Here is a 20358-nt window from a genome sequence, read left to right on the forward strand (position 1 = left end):
TAAGATAATTTATACACCACATTTGGTATGTTAGGTAAAAGCAACTAAGATCCCTAAATCTGCCATCATATCAAAACCATTTTACTTAAAGGAAAAGTAAATTTGTCTGAGTTAGACTTCTTTTAAAATGTACTTTTTACCCTTCAAGCCTGATGCAGCATTCTAGATATTTCATTGAATTTTTCTTTGACTGGTCCATTAATTCTGACTACTTAAATACATTAATCTTAAAATTTTTAATTTAGAGGTTTTCCCTCTTTAAAAAAAACCATCAAAGTAGAAAGACAAGGTTCTTGTTCAATAGTTAGTCTTTGCTTCCCTGTAGAAATCTGAAATTAAAGAAAATCTAGTCCTATGCAGTTGTGACCAAATGACTTCACTTCTCTGAACCTGTTTGCTCATACATGTAAAGGGACTCATATTTTGCACTTCCAATCTCGGAAGTTTATAATGAGGAAACACTGTATAAATATCTAATCTAACATGCCAGGCACTGTACTAAGTGCTGGGAATAAGATAGCCCCAGCCCTCAATGAGTTTACAATCTAAAGACGGAGACAACACACAAAGGAGGCAGAAAAGTAGAGTGGGGATGTGGAAAAGAACATCTGAATCCTCAATGTGGGAGCATCTTATTCAGTACATTGAAACCAGGCAGCCCAGCAGATGCAAAGTGGAGTGATCTAAGAGTCATTGCTACCCTCCATAAGAGAAGGTATTAGGAGGATAATTTGGCACTCTACCCTCCAATCAGAGGGGAGAGGAAGCTGAGGGAGGTGGAGTCAGTCAAGGCTTGGTGGTGAATTTAGCACCAATAGCATGGTGGTGAATTTAGAGGTAATGAGCTTATCCTGGGAGGGACATATTCTTTTGAGTTGAAACCAGGCAGCACAGCAAATTCCAAGTGGACATGCATAGATAGGTAGATGGAAGGATGGATGGAAGGATGAATAAATATGTGTGTGTATATATATACACATATATATGTTATATGTATGTATACACATATATGTTGTATATTTTTAACATAAGGTATTATTATTAAATAACTGCTATACTAAACACCAGTCTGATATAAGGCAAAATGAAGAAAAAAAATCTACATACAGTACTCATTCTATCAACTAATATGAGTCAGTTTGCCAAAAGGTACAGAATGATGATGAGGGTCATGCTTATTTTATAAGCATAGGGAAGGCTATGGAAGAAAGGTACTCATTGCCAATGTATGAATTTCTTTACAAAGAACTTCTCTGATTTTACACTCGAATGATTGATTCATGGTTTTGTTTGCTTTTTGGACTGGCTCTGTGATTTCATAGGGATAGAGAATTCCTGGTGAGAAAACTCCCTCTCCTCATGCACACCAACATCTGTTTTGCAACTTAATGTGAGTCTTAGCACTTGGAAGTGACATAGCAGAAGTTTCCTGACCCAAAAGGGGGGTTACAAATGCATCAGAGGACCGACTGGAAAGAATTATATTCCTTTTGCTCATGAGCAAAAGAAACGAAGGAAGCTATAAAAAGTGCTTGTAATGATAACAAACTTCAGACATGTGAGGAGAAAAAAAAAGGCAACACTGCTTTCTACAGTGTAGAAGATAATGAACTTCAAAGTGGGTCCAAGAACACTTTTTGTTTTGGGGGGACCTAGTGTGTCAGAGTGGAAAGAACACCAAACCAGGTGTCCACAAGCCTGAAATTCAGCCTCCACTTGTTCCTTACTAGTTGTTGCTCTTAGGCACTGACAGTCAGGTAACTCGGCCTTAGTCTTAAAAGGGCCAGGGTCTCCCACTGCATGCTGGGTCATCTCCAGTTGTCCTGATAAATATCATGTCACTGGATCCAGACAGCTCTAGCAAAGAAAGTGAGGCTGGTGATCTTGCCCAGCCCTCTCTCACTCAAAGTCAGCTACAAGTAATGTCATCATTTCCCTGGTGCCATGGTCCTCTTGGAACATGAGGGAGTAACACAACAACAGCCTCATAGGCAAAATGCTTCAATTTGACGAGGCTCATTGTCCTCATCTGTAAAACGAGGCTAATGCTGCTTCTTCACAAACTGTTGTGAGGATAAAATGGAATAATACAATGTTTTATAAGGGTAACAAGAAGAATTTGTCAATTTTAGTGGAGGCACTAAACCTTTCAAGAAACCTTGATTGTAGGAAGGTAAGGTTTTCCAATATGCTGGAATAAAAGAAATGGGGATCAAGTTCTAGGAACAACATGCCTAACTCACTACTTGGTTACCATGCTGGATTCTGTTTCCCCTTGATAATTATAGGAGTTTTTGATGTCATGGTCATTGTCCTCTTTAAAGTAAGGTCACACAAGTCTTGTCATTTACTCCCTCTCTCAGAGGTCTTTGCAAAGCCAACTCCAAATGAAAGGGGAAAAAAAATAGTTAATAGTTCTTTTCATTTTGTTTTATTTTTCCGGACTACAGGTATCTGGGGAAAGATGGGGAAATATGAAAATACTGGATTTAGAGTCAGAGGACTTGGTTTTTAGTCCTTGTTTTGCAGCTACTACCTGTATATTTTGAACAAAACATTTATGTCCTGTGGGTTTCAGTTTCCTCTTATAAAATGAGGAGTTGAATTAGATGATTTATAGGTTCTATGTTTTATTTGCTTTTATGGCATACTGTTGGTTATGTCTGTGACATTTGTTGCTGAGGTTTTGGTCAGAAGTGCAGTATGACATTGATATTTTTCTGCAGGGGGAAACGTGATCTGCTTTCTTGTTTATTTTACAAAGTATTTTCCAGAAGTACACTGTGATAGAAAAGCAGGGGTTATATTTTCAATCTGAGAAATGGGTACTGTCTCATTTTTTTTTTCTTTTTGTCCCTAGCATCTAACATAGTGCCTGGGACTTAAGTGTTCAATAAATATTTGTTAAATTGAATTGAATGATCATATTTGCAAATCTGTTACCCCCCATTAGTTGAAGTGGGGGGGGCGGGGGGGAACCTGAGAGCAAGGACTGAACTGTGAGAGATCAGTTTTGTTTCCATCATACCTATGTGTCTTTGCACATTTGCACCACTCATGTGCTTTTGTTGGTATGCTTACCTGATTTTTTTTTAATTTTATTGCTAATTTTTGTTAATTTTTAATTGCAGTGGGATGCTTCAAGGTCTATAGTACTCAGTTATTCCTGAATTGTGCTAAGAAAAGCCTTTAGCTCCATTACCATACTTTGACCTGAGCACAACTCAACACATACAGATGTTAGCTGATAAGCACACATCCTGGTTATTGCTTATTATTTTTATAATTATGTATTCAAGCATGTCTTCTGAACTAAAAATTAGATGGAATTCCCCATAACCTGCCAAGTAGAACACATGAACTGTATCTGGAGACTTCTGAAAACAGATGGAAATGTCAGGAATTCAAAATGGTAATCCTGCCCTTTCAAGGATTAGCATAATCAATCAATCAATCAACAAGCATATAATGACCCTGAGCAAATCATGCAATATGCCTTTGTAGCTCCATCTGTCTTTACATATGAAATGAAGATAATTTGAAGACACCGTGAATGTAGACTCATTATGTCAAAACATTTGAGTATAGAAAGTGTGGATAATTACTTATTAAGCAATTATCTGTAGCATTCGGTTTACTTTAGTTGCTGGTTTGAAATATTAGAAGCCGTGAACATAAATAATAGGAAAATCCCACATGTAGTTTCTCATGTTGTATTCTACAAAAATGAATCTAAATGCCCTATACCTTTGAAATTACTTCTTTGTATAGTCATGGACATATTGCTTTTAAAAAAATACTCACATTAAAGTATTTTAAGAATGCCTAACAACATAAGTGATTATGATCCTAACCTTTTAGAAGTTTCCTGACAGCTTTGATGGTGAAATACCTGGAAGGAAGATTGAGAGAATAATAGCACATAATTGCCAAAATTTCATACTTGTTTTGGCAGAATATTTTTTTAATCTGGATTTGTGGATTAGTTGCTGTGGAAAATTCCCAGGGTAGATGGTTATAGAGAGTTGCCTAAGGGACTGAGGGATTAAGTGCTGGCTCATGGTCATTCAACTAATGTGCTTCAGAGGCAGGACCTGAGCCTAGATCTTCTTAATTCCAAGGTTGGCCTCTATCCACCATGTCTTCATGTCCCCCTAGGAAGCATAAATATAAAGTAAATATTAATAATATAAAGTATTTTCTTCACATGGATGTGAAGTAGATAGTACATCTACTACAATATCCTATTTTTACAGATAAAGAAACTGAGGCCCAAGCATAAGTGACCCAAGGTCACCTAGTTAAGTATCAAAGGTGGTATCCAAGCAGAGGTTTTCCATGTCCAGTGGTGTTCCAACTATACCACACACACACACACACACATACACACACACACACACATACACACCATGCTACTTCATAGGAAATTAAGAGATAATTCAATAGCAAGGGTAGTTCTATTTTTTAAAAAATCAATCAACATTTGCCTTTGAAAAGGATGAGTAACCAAAAGTGAATTTCTCTTCTTCATAGACTCTGTTTAGCTGTTATTTCCTTCCATACCTGAGAAGATAGATATCAGGGTTTGAGCTATTGCTTCATGTAGTTGCCCCTTTATTCTGTTTTCTTTCTATTTTGTGTGTTTCTGGGTTGTCATAATAATTTACAGCTTTCTCTTTTGGCAGCATTTTGACATGCCCCATGACCTTGTCGCCTCAGAAGATGGGACAGTATATGTGGGAGATGCTCATGCAAACACCGTATGGAAGTTCACCACCACTGAAAGTAGGTTTCTTCTAGTTGCATTGTATATGTTTGCTTTTCTTGGCTGAGCTGCTCAAATAAGAAAGCACAAGTGTCTCTGGAGAAATTAATAAAATTAAACTACAACACAGCTATGCAATTCAGTTCTGTGTTTTTAGCTAATTAGAAAAAGCAACTTTTTCCCTGGCAAAGTTATACCGCTATTTACTCAGCTGTTTTACGGGAAAGCCTCAGCCCCTGAAGCACACTGAAAACCAAGTCAAATTCAACTTTGTTTCAGAGGGTGGAGATTGCTTTGGCTGAGTAATGTGCTTTGTATGCTTTCATTATTTCAACATTGTTCCCCAGTTGCTTTTCAATTGTCAGGAGCTGCTTAGCTTCCTGGAAACTCCAGTTTTATCAGGCACAACAGAATCCCAAAGAGGAAACACCTTTGCTCTTTCAGTGAGGGTTCAGTTTCCTCCAAAGATAAGACTGCTAAATTTACATGCAGTGTCAGAGTTCACCTGACCACCTGATATAGAAGTTTGGTTTTATCCAACTATATTGAATTAGTCTTGAGATTTCTTATCCAGTCACTTTCATTCTGTTTCCACTTCCCATGTGTCTGAAGGAGCAAGCTTGCTGGTAGCAGCTATGGAGTTTCCCTGTTCAAGTATATGGGATACTAGATGATAACAAATACCTGATTGGAATTTCCTAAGGTCAGAAGATTCTTCCAGGGATTATTAAGCATGTATTTATATACATACATATATATGTATATGTTTATGCATATGTGTGTATGTATGCATACACACAATGGATTCGAATCAAGAATAAGACACAGACCTATCTAAAACATCAGGAGCAGGGACTGCAATTACAGAAAATAGTTCATAATTTTAATATATCTTTAAGTCTTATAAAGTGCCTTCCTCACAGTAATCCTATGAGGTAGGTTATGCAAATATTATCTCCATTTTGCTGAGAAGAAAACTGAAACACAGAGAACTTTAGGGTCACAAAACTAGTAATTAGAAGGGATGCAATGTTGAACCAAGCTCTCTTGACTCTAAGTCCAGTGTTTTCTTTTTCTATTTCTAAAAGGGAATTTCCTCTTCTGGATCTTTATGACTCAGGAGAAGCCACTTACCTCCTTGAGCTAGAATAGATTATGATAGGAACCTGCAAACTTGAGAAAGATAAAGAACATTAGCCACACAAGAGAAATGTCATCAAATCAAAAAGGAATCTATAAAATGTAATCAGATGACAAAATGATTTCTTAAGCCAAAAAATTGGTAGAATTTTTAGAATCATCCCAAGTCACTTTTTCCATTATATGATAAAGGGTGTCAGATGGAGTTAAGTATTTTTATGGGTATATCTTGTGTTTCATCATAGTGGCATCAGTTAGCATTTAGCATATCTTAAGGTCAGTTGGACCAGCTGAATCATTGCTGAGAAAAGCTACCAGATATGGGGAGGCAATATCATATTGGCCAAAGACAATGCCAATGGCCAGCCTCACTAAACCAGTAGAGGCTCGTCACTAGAAATTAAGTCACTAATTATTAATTATTTGACCACATCAATCCATGATACAGAGAAAGGTAAAAAATGTCTCTCAGTTCTATTTAGCCCTCTCTGCTTCCACAATGATGGCAGAAGTGGTGGAGTGGCAAAAGAAAAGGCAGAACCTACCAAATTTTTGGGACCCCCCCCCCCAAAAAAAATCTAATTTTGCCTATTCTACTTAGACCCTCTCAAAAACTGGTAACTAGAAGTGATGTGACTTTAAAAATGAGTTTAAACACTATTCATTTGGAGATAGAACCACTTGATAAATCAGACCTGTGTTCTGAGGGTCCTCTGGATAAGCTCAATATACATATGTAGAATCTAAATGACATCATCTTAACTTTTCTTAGTGCATCTAAATCCAGGATTCATAGAAAGATGATCTAATCTGTGGTTTGTACTTGAACACTTCGTAACAGTAACAATGAATATATTTGACAAATTAGTCTCTAAAATAAAATTATTATCAAAATTGCTGCCTTTAAAATGCCCTTCTTTGCCCTATGTGTGTTTTTCTGTGTTGCAGAAATGGAACATCGATCAGTTAAAAAGGCTGGCATCGAGGTGGACGAAATCAAAGGTTTGTCAGATTCCTATGAGTACTGAGCAACCAAGCCAACTCATGATGGGTCTTTTTGTGGTTCACAATTGCACTGCAAAAAAAATCAAGATAAAAATAACAAATGATCTGGTAATTTGTCCATGAAGTGTAGTATGTTTTGAACCTTTAACCTCACACTCACCTGTTGGTGCTGCTTTTTTTCTAATGAACAGAGCTATAATAATGAGTTCAAATGCCCTGACCTCAAGAGATGGAAAGTGTCAGAGGTTGTAAAGGATCTATATAGAGTATGCCAGATCTATTTAGAAAGCAGAGTCAGTTACTCCCTTTTTGGAAATCCATGAACTTTTTCAAACAAGCAGAAAGCACCATTGAAAGAATATAAACGGCAGTTTTCTAATGGGCTCTAGCAGTATACATTAGTGTTTAATGCATTATTGTTGCAGCCTAATTGCCAAAAGAAATTAATGCAATTCCATGAGCACTTATCTTACTATCAAGAGTCTATAGCCATAGGGAAGCAGCAAGCTCATGTTGAATCAGAATGAAATGATTTACTCTCTTTCCAAGGATCTTCCCATGTTTATATCTGTGCTACTGATTTTAAACTCTGAAATATGATTAGAACCGTTAAGAATTGTCATTAATCTCATTTCAGCAACACACCAACTGAGTTAATAGTTCCTTTAAATGATTCTTCTGGAATTGTAAATTTGCATTTTAGATTTGCTTGTTTTCCTTTCTCACAATAGAAAGTTGAACATAAATGAAAAGAAATAAGGACAAAGAGGGAGTTTGGGGATTTGAAGTAGACAGGAAAATTTAGCTAGCACAAAGTTGCAAGGGAGAAGATATTGTAATATAATAAATAATAAGTAACTGTTTAAAATTTTAGGTTCTGGCCTCAGATACTTAACCCCAAAATTAGCCGTGTGACCTTGGGCAAGTCGCTTAACCCCAATTGCCCTCCAAAAAGCAAAAATAATAAAATTTTATATTCATAGGTTATATTCACAAAAGGCAAACATATTTTCTGTATTTGAGAGAAGGCTCTTTTCACCATATTTCTGATGAGGACACATGTAGCACGGTAAATATATTTAGGAAACAAGGTACATGAAGCTAGCCATTTAAGAGGATTCTACATCTGCAACAGTTATAGGCTACTCTGAATAGTCAGGGTCACTTTAGTTAAAAGGGTGACATGAAAGATCATAGAAAAGCCCAGCTCCCACATAAATTCCAGAAAATATCATAGAAATATTATAGAAAATATCAGAAGTGTCATACCTAGCATCCCATTGAGGCCTGTTACATAACAGCAGAGGCTGGAATTAATTCCCAGTTGAGGACTGTGCAAAAGGAAGGAAGAGACCAACTGAGGCCAGAGCCCGTAGGTGACCAGTAGGAGGCTGAGAAAGAAGAGAGAGGCAGTCACAAATGGGGCCTGATAGTAGCTACCCCGACTACTAATAATTGTCAGTGGCAACCAGATCACAAAGAGGATAGGACTTGGCAAACTCTACTCACCTCTTCTAAGAGTGGACTGGCATGAGCACAGAATCTCAAACCAAGAAGTGAGGTTGAAAATATGAATGAAGAGAAGAAAAGACCAAACACGATTAGAAATACTTGAAAGAAGCCCAAGAGGCAAATCCCAGAAAGTAACCTCACTACAACTACAAGCAAAGCTTCAGGGAGCAAAACTGTCTGGGCCACAAGGACTGTTTAAGAAATAAAGCAAGAGTTTAAAAAAAATCAATGAGAGTTTGGGAGGAAAAAAATTAAGGAGAATAAATAGCTTAAAACAGAAGGGGGAAAAGCACATGGTAGAGTCCATGAAAATTAGAATGACCTAAACAGAATTCAGTGACTAAAATACAAAAAAAGAAAGACTTGAACAAAGTCAAAAGATTAGTAAAATGAAAAAAATATATATAATATATTTACTATTTTTAAAAACTAATCTAGAAAACAGTTCAAGGAGAGAAAATTTAAGAATCTTTATACATCCTGAAAACCACAACCAAACAGAAAATTTTATAATTGTATATTTTCAAGGAATTGTAAATAGAAATCTACTAGATTTCTTGCCTAGATTAGGACTAGAGGGCAGAGTGAATATAAAATAAAATAATATACAGATTGCTTTCTGGGGGAAAAAAATCCAAATTGAAAACTCATAGGAATGTCATAAGCAAAATCTTGAAACCAGCTATACACACATGTATATATACATATGTGTGTATACATACATACATACATATATATATATATATAAAACAACTGGAAGGGAATAAACAGTGATGAAGTTCTTATGGTTTAATAGAAAAAGAAGAGATAGGGGTGGCTAGGTGGTGCAGTGAAAAGAGCAGTGTCCCTGAAGTCAGGAGGACCTGAGTTCAAATGTGGCCTCAGATACTTAACACTTACTAGCCATGTGACCTTGGGCAAGTCACTTAACCCCAATTGACCTCCAAAAAGCAAAAAAAAAAAAAGAGAGAGAAGAGATAAGTGTCTCTTAAAAATTTTTATGTTTAACCTTGGGCAAGTTACTTAACCCAAATTGCCCTCCAAAAGGCAAAAAAAAAAAAATTTTTTTGAGTCCCAAATTCTGCCCCTCCCTTCTTCTTTTCCTCTCCTCCTCCCTCCCTGAGACACTAAGCAATCAGATATAGGTTATACATGTGCAATTATGTAAAACATTTGGGTGGAATTTTTTTGATTGAATGGACTTCAAAAGGGGAAAGGTTTTTGAGTTCAACAGATAAAACATGTTAGAACAATTTTTAACATATTTTAAAAGTTTTGAATTCCAAATTCTCTCTCTCCTTCCCCTTTCCCCTCCCTGAGACAGTTAAGCTGTTACTATTATCATGATTATCATGGCTTCAAGTGATGCCTGGCACTTCTGGGTACATTTTTATGACAAGAATAGCAAGGCAGATTAGCCTTGTCTTTGCAATGACTTGCAAAGACAAGAGTGTTGGAAGTGTTAGAACAAACACCGACATTTTGTATGTGTACATGTGATGGGGAGAGGAGCTGGACTTCTTTTATAAGTACGTCAATTTTCCTTTTTTGTCACTTTAAGAGTATATCATTATACTGTTTCAGCTTCTCCTTTATAAAATGCTGTATACTTACAGATATTGGCATAGATACTATTTAAAAAATCCAAACTTACTCTTTTTAACTTATTCATTGTTTAGTGATAAATATGGTTGCCCTTATTCCCATGATATGACAAAATGCTATAGATCGAGTGGACTTCCTTGTTCCCAGAAAGATTCTTTCTCCTGTTCTGGTTCAAGAGCTTCTTTATCCTTTCTTTATCAGAAGAGCTCCAGTTAGCCCATCATACTTTTTTATCCACAATTTCTATGATACTTTATGTCCAGAATTCCAAGATGGGGAGCCTGTGGCCTCAAAGCTACTTGTGGCACTCTTAAGTCCTCAAGTGTGACCTTTTGACAGAATCCAAACTTCACAGAACAAATCCCCTTGATAAAAGCTTTTGTTCTATAAAACTTGGACTCAGTCAAAAGGCTGCACCCAAGCACTTAGAAGGCCAGAGACTGCAGGTCTCTGTAGGAAAATTTAGCTAGCTCAAAGTTGAAAGGGATAAGATATTATAATAAATAACAAGTAACTGTTAAAAATTTTAGGTGTATTATCTGGTTTAAAACTTCACAAAAGCCAAACATATCATTTTCTGTATATTCTTTTTTCCACATTTCTGATGAGGGCACATGTAGCATTGTAAATACATTTGGGAAACAAAGGCCATGAAGTAGGTGGCTAGCCATTTAAGAAGTTCTGCATCAAAAACAGACTGCAGAGTCCCCATCCTGGGTCCAGATCGTACCAGGAAAACTCCCAAGTAGTACGTAAAAAATCTTTTTGCCTTCAAATTCCATGATACTTTTTCTTCATATCATATCCCTATTTAGAGAGACTATGCAGAGACATGGATCACTCAATTTCTACTGCTCACTGTCATCAAACAGTTATCTCCTCACTACCCTGGGAATAATTTAGGAAATTCTGCCCCAGGGAAATGAAAGAAAAAACAGGTTTCCAAAAATCCATTAGACTATGTCTGTTTGTACTAAATGTAAGCATAAAATTTTCTTCCTCATTCTCAAGCTATTAAGCCCAACTACTGCACTGAAGTAGAGGCAAAGTTTTTTTTTTCCTTTTAACTGCATGTTAAGAAAAGATAGTATATTGCTTTCACCCTGCTTTTGTGCAAGATTCAGAAACTTTGTACTACTTTGTCAAATATAGCTTTCATGCTCAATAAATGAAATATATTATTAAGCTAGTTGTTAACAATTTTGACAAGGATTTTGGGCACCTTAGAGATTTCTATATAAATTTGTGTTCCTTTCTTATCTGTAATTTGAATCATATGTATTTGTATACATATAACATCTCCTGTGCAAGACTGTAAGTTCCATTAATATAAGCTACTATGTCTTATTTATTTTTGTATTCAACCCAGTACCTTGCAAGGGGTACTTTATAAAAAGAAGGAATGGGGGCGGCCAGGTAGCACAGTGAGTAAGAGCACCGGCTCCAGTGTCGGGATGACCTGGAGATCGAATCCTGGGCTCAGACACTCAGCACCACACCCAGAAATAACTAGCCGTGTAACCTTGAGCAAGTTACTTAACCCCGATTGCTTAAAAAAAAAAAAAAGGAATGAATGCAAGCAAGTAAAATGGGGCAGGTGCCTAGACCTCATTTTATTTCCAGTGCTTTCTATGATTCTTAGAGAATCTCACATATTTTCTTTGCCCTCTTCTCTCAAACTGTATTATGGGGATCTATCAACATAGTGTTATCATCATCAAAACATTTACTAAGTCCCTTCCTGTTATATGTATTGTGGCAAGTGCTACAGAAAGTAAGTTTAAAAGACAACTAGACCCTTAAGGGCACTTTATAATCTAAGTCTAATCCTATTTATGTAGGCAGATATAGAAAGACTATGCCAAAAACTCAGTGGATCCAAGAATTATGTATAAATTAAAGAATTACATTCTATTCCTATAAGAGAGATCTGGTGGTAAAGGAATACTACAGGAAAATCAGAGGAATTGAGTTTGAAGGTAAAAAATAGTTTCAGTGATTATTATTGAATACATAATTATTTTTATTATTATCTTGTTACTTTGAAAGAAATTCAAAGTGATAAAATTTACAAGTTCTCTTTTAATGAACCATAATTGATTTGGGGGGAATTGAAATATGTGAGTTAGGTCAATATTGTGAACTCTTCTTCCTTTGAAGAAACAGAGACAGTTGTTGAAACCAAAGTGGAAAACAAACCCCAATCACCTGAGCTGCTGAAGATTCAGGAGAAAAAGAAATTGATCAAAGAGACAGGCTCTGGAGTTTCCTTTGTTCTTATTACAACCCTTCTCGTTATTCCAATTGTTGTCCTGCTGGCTATTGCTGTCTTTATTTGGTGGAAGAAAACGAGGGCCTATGGAGGCAAGTAAAATTGAACAACTTTACTTTGGAAGCATAGTTTTGGGGAAAAAAAGTGTGTTTAGTGCAATTTGCTCTTAAGAGATATAGTCTGACTTTTTCCCCTAGTCATCCATTTCAGGTTTTTTTTTTTACATCATTGAATATTCACTAAATATTGCATATAGTTTCTCCATCGTTATAGAAACTGCTTCTGGAGCCTCCAAAATTTAAGAAGTTTTTACTTTGTCTTTAAGTATAAAGATTACATATAGATAATTTTCTCTAAGTTGGGGATTCCTGAACTTGTTTTTCTTAAAACATTTTGATAACTAGTTTCCTTTGATACTTTGTTTCCTTTGTAATCCTATCTATTTTATTTTGGGTATTTAAAAACTTTATTTAGAGAAGGGTTCCATAGTCTGCACCAGATTGCCAGAGGAGTCCATGACCTATTAAGAATCTTTGTCCCAGTGGGACTTCCTGAGGTCTACAATTAAGTAAAAATATAACAGAGCAGAAAAGTGGATTTTGCTGAAGCCCCTGGAGAATCCCCAGAGGACCTATTGCTAGACTTCTAAGTAATGACTCTGTCATGAAGTTCAGAAATTGAATATTTCTACTTAGTCATTCTGGTTCCCCTGGTTACTCTTATCACATCTGTGGTGCTTGCTTTTTTCTTCTACAGGGTTTTGAAACTATATTTTTAAATTAAATTAATCTTTCCTAGAAAGTGATTAAAGTTCTTCACAAGAAGAGATGTTTAAAAAGAAATAAGGAAAATCTGGGTATAAAAATGTGATCTGTTCTAGGGTCCCATTTCACCTTAGTACACATTCTTAGTCCCAGATTCCACATAGGAAGGGTTTGTTAACCTTAGGTAATATGAGAATACTCCCCAAACAGTGATGGACTTTACTTTCTTTTTTATCCTTAATAAGAAGAGTAATTATATGCATAGGTAGGAACTGTTTTCTCTAGCAAGATGTATTCTGACTTTAAGGCAAAAATAGCACTCCATAATCAAGATCCCATAATCTTTAGCAATCCAGACTACCCAATTTTCACAAGCAACCACTGTACTATAAAGTATGGCATGTTAGTGTTGATTTTTTAACTTAATAGTAAATTGCAGAAGACCTTTTAAACGTTTTTTTAGCTAATCATCATTCATGAGATCCAGATTATGTGCTAAACATTTCACTTACGAGGTAAGGATGGTGGATGGGGCTCTTTCTGAAATGTGCTATCTCTTTCCAGCTGATTCTGAACACAAACATGAGTCAAGTTCAGGAAGAATACTAGGAAGACTGAGGGGTATGTCTGTGACCTTTTAGACTCCATTTACTTCAGATGTATTCAGGCAAAGTCAACAAAAAACTCATGTCTTTGAAAGAGCAAGCACATATTTCATATTCTCTCTTTGAAAATTAAACTTCCCAAGGATCCAGGGTTACATTTCCCCAGTGGAAAACCCAATGAGCCAAAGAAGGTGTATGAAAATATGGTAGCAACTATTCTCCTTTTCTACACATTGCTGTTCTAAATTATTTAATACTCTCCACCTGCCTTTCATCTCACCACTATTTGTCTTCCATAAATTTTCTCCCACTCCTGAGGCATGTCAGTAATTGTCATAGTAGATACGGGTTTTTTTTACAGTCCCTGGAATGAACAACTGCTTTATTAACAGCAATTCTGTACAGTCTTGGAAATAGCAGCACCATATAGATTGTATATCTGAAGTAGTCCTCTGCTGACAGCCTGGGGAGCTTTGTTTTTACCTTATGAGATCAAATTATATTTTATGTGTAATGTAACTTTTGCAAACCTTAAAATGCTAAATGAAAGTGTTTGTTTACGTTAAGTTGTAAGATAAATAACAGCACTCTTTTTCTGTCAAATGGTTTCTTCACTTCTGTTGCCCCTTTTTTTCTTTCATCCTCCTCCTCTCCCCCATCTTTAATGTCAGTCGCCATTAATGTGACTAGGATAGGGAAAAGTGAAGTATACTTAAAGCAGTCCGGGATGAGAAAATTAGTAAAAATCCCTAGAAACTTCATTTTAATTATATGTCAATACTTTCTTTTATTTAGGCAAAGGGAGCGGAGGCCTAAACCTTGGAAACTTTTTCGCAAACCACAAAGGTTACAGTCGAAGAGGGTTCGACCGACTCAGCACCGAGGGGAGTGACCAAGAAAAAGATGATGAAGGCAGTGAATCAGAAGAGTACTCAGCACCCCCACCCCTGTCAGCTTCTGTCTCTTCCTTAAACTAAGCCTTTGGCTGGATGCTTTGTTGCGCCGTTTTACCAAGAACACCAGATTCCTTTCTCTTTCGCACGCTGGAAATTTTGTGTGCTTAATTGTAAAATGCACTAGTCTGTGTGGGACTTTACACTTTTGGTTTCTTCTTGGGTTTAGTTTGCTTCTGTTTCAAGTGGAGGAGTGTCCTGAAAGATCATAATAGTGCCATTATCCTTGTATAAGCATCTACAAAAGAGAAAGAGGGAAGTCCCCTTTTTTCCCTCACAGTACTATTTTAAAGGATGTAGTGTTTACTCAGTTGCAGTTTGGAACTTTTCTCTATGTGCAAATGATCTCATTATCTGCTTTCACACAGTATTTTCCCAATACCTCTTCCATTGCCAATTTCTTTCTTTGGTGCCTTTCCTGTCCAGCATTCCCAACCTATGGCAGTACAGAAAAACTACATGCTACAAGAAGATAAAGCTGCTAAATCGCCTTCTATTTTTTTAAAATCACTAACATTATATTGCAACGAGGGAAAGAAAAATAGTCTCTATTTAAAAAAAAGAGTTTGGTTTTGTTTTTAATTTTCTTTAGTTGGTGTGTTTCTGGGATGTCTTATTTTTAGATGGTTACACTGTTTCTGGGATGTCTTATTTTTAGATGGTTACACTGTTAGAACGCTATTTTCAGAATCTGAATGTAATTTGTGTAATAAAGTGTTCTCAGAGCATTAGCTGTCAGAGTGTACTTCGCAATTTTTGGATATTTTTAGGTTTTGTATACTACTTTTGTAATGACTACACAGATCACAAGTACAGTGAAATTTTATCAATGACTTCTTCAAGCAAAAGAAAAGAGCTAATTTGTGTAAAAATTAGAAATTATTTTGTTATGTAGCAAGTAATATAAAAAGACAGATCAAGAGTGCATACATGTATAAGAATTAAGCTCTCTTTAAATCTTTAAAGAGGAATTTTGCCTGTATATCAACCCGCACAGTATATATACTTTAATAAAACATGATCATAGTTAAGAGGAAACCTGTGTCTCCAATTGCATATGCAAATTAAGATAGTCAATCAGTGTAGATAAAGTTTTCCCCTTACAACTAATTTTTAGTTCCTCAAAACTTTCATATATTTATATAGCAAAGGATCTAGATAACATTTTCCTGCAGAAGCAAATTACAGTCAGCCAGATGGGACAGTGGATAGGGTATTGGGCCTGGAGTCAGGAAAATCTAAGTTCAAATCCAGCCTCAGATAATTATGAGTTGTGTGACCCTGGACTTAACCAGTTTGCCTTAATCCACTGGAGAAGGAAATAGCAAACACTAGTGTCTTTACCAAGAAAACCCCATCATGGGGTCACAGAGTCGGACATGACTGAAAACTACTAAACAACAACGAAGCAAATCAGTTGCTTCATAATTACATTGTAATAATCAATTCAACAAATCAACAAACAAGCACCTACTATCTACCGAGCAAGGTGCTAGTCACTGGGGATACGAATACAAAGAATAAGTCAGTCTCTGCTTCCAAGCAGCTCCACGTAACAAAGAAGACAATAAGAACATACCAGTCTCTACAGAATAAATACAAAGGAGTTAAATAAAAGAATTCAAGAGAACAGACACTAGAAGCTGAACAGATCAGAAAAGGCTTCGTATAGAAGGAGGTGAATAAACTATCTTATAGGAAGAGGTGGATTCTGTGAGATGGAGGTGAGGAGGAAGTGTATTTCACATATGGAGACTTCCTGTGGGAGAAAAGGAAAGAAATGACTTGGAACAGCTACTGTGATTAGTGGGATAGAGAATCAATTAAGGAAACACAGAAGGATCACCCTATTGCAGTGAAGACCAAGTTGAGATTAGATCATGTTAATTTGTCACAGACCTGCATCGTTCCATGGTTTCCTCCATTGAGCAGCACATAAATAATATGAATAATATAATCCAAAGTTGTGGTTTGAAGAGCTGTAATTGACAATTGGATGAGGGAACAATAGATTTGAGAGGAGAGAATATAATAGAGCTGAAATGATTTACTAAGAGGGTCTAGATTAAGAAAGAGAGTGAGGTATTAAGTATAGGGGTGAAGATCTGGGAAAGTGGTGGAGAAATTGGAGGTAATGGTGAGGATGAAGAAAAGGGATAAGGAATTATAAACATTAAGAAAGTTTAAATTTTAAAAAATTGCAAATTACAAAAGATTTTGATAAAGAAATTTTGGATTTCATGAAGTCCCTTAGTATGAGGGCAAAGATAGAGATGGAAACTGTGAGACATGCACTTAATTCATTGAGTAAGGATGGTAAATGTCTAAGGGGGCTGGGTTCTGGATTAGGGGATATATTTGGATAGTATAGATCTAAAAAAAAGAGAGTATAATGTGATAGTTGAAGAGGAAGAATCTGGCAATGGAAAGCAAGCAGTACTGTGGTTTCCCTACCACAACTAGTGAATGAATGGAGGAATGAGGGAGTAAGAGAGAAAGTACCAAAAGAGTGACTGAGGAAGCAGCATTGTCATGAGGAAGATGAGTCTCAATCAGTACCTAAGGAAGAGAGGCATGAAAGAGAAAGAAATTTTAGATGAAAAGAAATTTGTTCATTATGAAGCAGGTTTTCTAGATGACCAGTGAAAGGGGTAAGCAAATCTGGAAAGGGACACTAGGGGAGTGGGTGTGAGGTGAGGTGGATAGGAATGAGGGAGCAGACTTCTGGGGTTGAAGAAGGGGTTCTGATTCAGTATTATTAGTACAGGGAGAAGAAAAAGGAATGGGAAATGCTAAGTACTGATGAATGAGTATAAGTGATGGAGAAAAGCCCTTAAAGGGAGACAAGAAATTAGTTCAAAGTCAAGTCCCAACCTTGTAGCAAGTGCTGGTGTTGTATCCTTTAAGGCCTACATTACAACCAGCACGAACAATAATGCTTGAATTACCTACTTGACATGATTCTTTCCTGAAAGTGCTTTGTACACTGTAATTTGTCATATGAATCTGAGCTAATTCTATAATTTGCTCTTTGACCCATTCATTCTTTGGGACTAGATTGTTTGGTTTCCAATTTAATTTCAACAGCCTTTTATTAAATGTAATTTTGTGTCACTAATGTACCCTTGGGTACATTTAATATTTCTGTTTTTCTACGTGTTTTTGTGTGGTTTTTACACTGCAATATTTGGTCAGTTTTGGCAAAGGTACCACGTACAACTGAGAAACAGATTACCTCCTTTCTTCTTATTTAATATCCTTCAACAGTCTGCCATATCTAACTTTTCTAAAATTCTATGCATATCGTTAATTTATTGTTTATTTTATGGTTAGATTTATCTATACCTAAGAGGGGTAAATTGAGGTCTCCTACCTTATATACTCATATTGTCATTTCCTCCTATTACTCATTTAACTTTTCCAAGAATTCATATTCTATACCACTTGATGCATATATCAGTACCGATATTAATTCATTGTCTATGATACCTTTTAGCAAGATGCAGTTTCACTTTTATCTTTTTAAATTATGTCTATTTTTGCTTTTGCTTTGTCTGAGATAGTAATTGCTGCCACTGTTTTTTTAATTCAGTTAAAGATAACAGATTTTGATCCAACTCCTTATTTTTTTTTTAATAACTTTTTTGTCTGGATGACGTTAGAAGAACATGAATTGAGCTTTTTTTTTTTGCTTTGTTTTGGGGGGAGGGGCAGTTGGGGTTAAGTGACTTGCCCAAGGTCACACAGCTAGTAAGTGTTAAGTGTCTGAAGCTGGATTTGAACTCAGGTCCTCCTGACTCCAGGGCCAGGGCTCTATTCACTGCACCACCTAGCCGCCCCACCCACCCCTTATTTTTAACCATGTGTCTTTTAGTTTCAAGTATTCCTCTTGTAAACAGCTCATTGCTGGATTCTGGTTTCTAATACATTTTCCTTTCTTCTGTTTTATGAGTGAGTTCATTATATTCACATTCACTGTTATAATTGCTAATTGTGTGTTTCCCTCCATCCTCTTCACTTTTGTTTATCCTTCTCTTTTTAACCTGTCCTCTCCTAAAGAGCCTGTTTTGCTTCTGATACTAATTCCCTTAATTATTTGAGCTAATTCTAAATGTGAGGTACATTTTTCTTCCTCAGTTCTGCGCCTCCCATCTTCCTTTTACTTTAAGAATGATTAAATTGTAAATGGGAGGGTCTAAAAAAAGACTTGAGACATACAGAAAATAAAAGGATACCTTACATATTTTTATTTCAATAGCTGCAAAACCCTGCAGTCCCCAAGCTGTTCAAACCCTTCTTTTATATTTGTTGTGGTGCTATATGACTTTTGCTACTTTTTAGTTGTTCAGGTGACTCGTTTTGCATATATTTTATGCTTAGTTCCATTAAATGTTTTAAAATTACTCCCAAGAGGGACTCCAGATCAGCAGCAGCTGTGGCCATTTCCAGATTTATCAATACATAGATGCTAAGGACAAGTTCTAATAAGGAATAATAGCGGGCGACGGCACGGTGGCCTGCGCGGGAAGGTGCGACGGCGGCAGCGAGGCGGGCGCAGGCCGGGAAGGGGTCTGATCAACTCGGAGGGCAAGTTTTCCCACCAACCACAAGGTCCACTACCAGGCCTATCACCAAAGGGCTGGGACTGGAAAGAGCAAGGTAAGAAGCAAATACAGGGGCCCCTATACTGGACAGCAAACACTCCTGGGGCTACCACTTCATAGCCCAGAAATCTTTTTTTTTTTTTTAAAAAGCCCCTTTCAGGACCTCCAAAGACAAGGATGGCAGAGTGAACCCCACTTGCTCCAAACCCCCCTCTGACCCTGAAAATATAGTAACTCTTGCCCCAGGGCAAAACCCTCTACAGTAAAGGCTTGGGATCCTAGAGGAAGGGCGTGGCTAGGACACTGCCTCAAAATGGGTAGAAAGCAGACTACAAAGACAAAGACTCTAGAGTCCTACTATCCTCAGAGGGAGGAACCAACCTCAGAGGGAGACACTGTGGACTCCACACCCACAGCTGAGACTTCAACAGGGAATGGATCCCAAGCACAGAAGGCTATCCTAGATGAGATCAAAAGGAACTTTGAAAGCAAAATGAGAGAGATAGAAGACAAAATGAATAATTCTCTCAAAACGAAAATAGCAGAATTTGAAAAACATTATAATGAGGAAAACATCTCTCTAAAAAGAAAAGTGTATGGTATGGAAAAGGAGCTTCAAAAATTAACCAAGGAAAATAATTTGCTAAAAACCAGAATTAAACAAATAGAAATAAATAACTCTCTAAGGAACCAAGAATTAGCCAAGCAAAACAACAAAAATGAAAAATTAGAAAAAGAGGTAAAATACCTCAAAGAAAAAAATAACTGACCTGGAAAACAGATCCAGGAGAGATAATCTGAGAATCATAGGCCTACCAGAAAATTATGATGAAAAAATGAGCCTGGACAACATTCTCCAAGAGCTCGTTAAGGAAAACTGCCCTGAGATACTAGAACCTGAGGGGAAAATAGAAATTGACAGAATCCACCAGACACCTGCTGTAAGAGATCCCAAACTGAAAAATCCTCGAAACGTTGTGGCCAAACTCCAGAACTACCAGATAAAAGAGAAAATACTTCAAGCGGCCAGAAAGAAACAATTCAAATATCGAGGGTCCACAGTGAGGATTGCACAGGATTTGTCAGCCTCTACACTGAAAGATCGGAGGCAGTGGAATACAATTTTCAGGAAG

General features: G+C 36.7%; 1 protein-coding gene across 10 annotated transcripts in view; it reads left to right on the forward strand.

Annotated features, from left to right (window-relative positions):
* PAM (peptidylglycine alpha-amidating monooxygenase) overlaps positions 1 to 15352 on the forward strand; it is a 369904-nt gene extending 354552 nt beyond the window's left edge. For 4 of the 10 annotated variants that reach the window (XM_069088092.1, XM_069088091.1, XM_069088097.1 and 1 more), the window contains 5 exons: positions 4686 to 4785; positions 6854 to 6907; positions 12188 to 12391; positions 13628 to 13684; positions 14464 to 15352. In XM_069088092.1, coding sequence (XP_068944193.1) covers positions 4686 to 4785; positions 6854 to 6907; positions 12188 to 12391; positions 13628 to 13684; positions 14464 to 14645 — 597 coding nt within the window. In that variant the 3' untranslated portion in view covers positions 14646 to 15352. The remainder of the gene's footprint in view (positions 1 to 4685; positions 4786 to 6853; positions 6908 to 12187; positions 12392 to 13627; positions 13685 to 14463) is intronic. The other 6 variants (XM_069088094.1, XM_069088098.1, XM_069088095.1 and 3 more) reach the window with 3 other exon arrangements.
* The last annotated feature ends 5006 nt before the right edge of the window (positions 15353 to 20358 follow it).

The sequence above is a fragment of the Petaurus breviceps genome, unplaced genomic scaffold, assembly GCF_028583685.1.
Source record: "Petaurus breviceps papuanus isolate PSGF00001 unplaced genomic scaffold, PetGlider_PUasm1.0 184, whole genome shotgun sequence".
NCBI classification, from domain to species: Eukaryota; Metazoa; Chordata; class Mammalia; order Diprotodontia; family Petauridae; genus Petaurus; species Petaurus breviceps.